Source organism: Amphimedon queenslandica, unplaced genomic scaffold, assembly GCF_000090795.2.
Source record: "Amphimedon queenslandica unplaced genomic scaffold, v1.1 AMPQUscaffold_1731_Cont26262, whole genome shotgun sequence".
Lineage (NCBI taxonomy): Eukaryota > Metazoa > Porifera > Demospongiae > Haplosclerida > Niphatidae > Amphimedon > Amphimedon queenslandica.
In genome coordinates, this window is record NW_003557929.1 from 1 (window position 1) to 1,209 (window position 1,209).

General features: G+C 34.3%; 1 protein-coding gene across 1 annotated transcript; it reads right to left on the reverse strand.

The window, feature by feature from the left end:
• Window positions 1–162: 162 nt before the first annotated feature.
• Window positions 163–930, reverse strand: LOC100631722 (lysosomal Pro-X carboxypeptidase-like). Its single transcript, XM_003392055.2, has 3 exons — window positions 743–930; window positions 565–698; window positions 163–371 (listed from the first exon to the last, which is right to left on the reverse strand). Exons 1-3 carry the CDS (start codon window positions 924–926, stop codon window positions 189–191), a joined length of 501 nt encoding a protein of 166 aa, XP_003392103.2. The 5' UTR covers window positions 927–930; the 3' UTR covers window positions 163–188.
• Between the last annotated feature and the right edge of the window lie 279 nt (window positions 931–1,209).

Below are 1,209 nucleotides of genomic sequence, written 5' to 3' on the forward strand. Positions count from 1 at the left end.
TCTTGATGTGATGTATGAAAGTCCCTTCCAAGTTTTGAGCTGCTTTGCACAATAATGTATGAGTATTTTACATCAAGATCTATTGTATCAAGATCCACTATATCTAGATATAGTTCATCTAATATTTAATTAATGTTTAATCTATTTTTAAATCTGTGTATTTTTCCTCCTTAATGTTTTACATTTGTCTAGTTTAATAGTAGGCTGTACCTTCCTCCTATTACTATGACTTTCTTTATGTTCATCTTGTCTCTTATGTCTTGCACCAGTCTTGAGAAATCAGCCATTGCTTGTCCCACAGATAGGTAAGCCATGTTGGCTGGAGTGAAGGTATCTTGGGGACCAAAGGGAAGAGTGTCTCCGTAATAACGCTGAAAAAATCAAGGAAGAAAGATTTATTTTATAAGTATAAATTATATCAGTTAAAAATATGTACTTTGTTATGCATGCACAATTTCCCTATTATAACTATGCTATCAATCTCCATTCTCTACCTAACTCTCCTTTCATGTACATATTTTGAGTATTTATACTATTATTATTAATACATGTACATGTACTTACGTGCTCTGCAAACACTACTAATGCTTGGAATCTCTCTGCAAGTTCAAACAAAAAACCAGTATTGTTGTAAAACTCATCTATTGGGGCCTCATTACCAGGATAAAATAGCAATACATCATTCTTCCAGTATTGCTCTACAAGAAAATAAATAAATAAATAATGGTTATTTTTCTCTCACTTGCTGTTAGTATTCTTTGATTAAAAGTTCTCTTGTCATTTGAATTGAAATTGTCCAGCTGCTGAGTGTAATAGGAGGTGGTATATGGAGGAATTGGGTCATCTTTTGTGCTATTAACAGAATCGCAGCTACCATAGATACAGAGGAAGAAGAAAGACAAAGCTGTGAAGAAGAACATGCTCATGGTGCAGAGAAATAGTTAACTAATTTTAATTAAATAATTTATAATTAATATGGGTGTGGCTTCTAAATTTTGTTTTTTGACAGTATCCGGAAGTGTTCGGAAGTCACGTGGAGAAACGTTGTCTTTTTAACCCTTTATGCACTGGATTAATTTTATCATGGCTGCAGCAAAGCCTCCAAATCAAATGGATTCTACATCACCTGGAAGTAATGCCGAATCACCTGGACCCATGGAACAACTGCAGTCTTCCCCGCCTTTGTCACGAATTGGTCTTAACACAAAC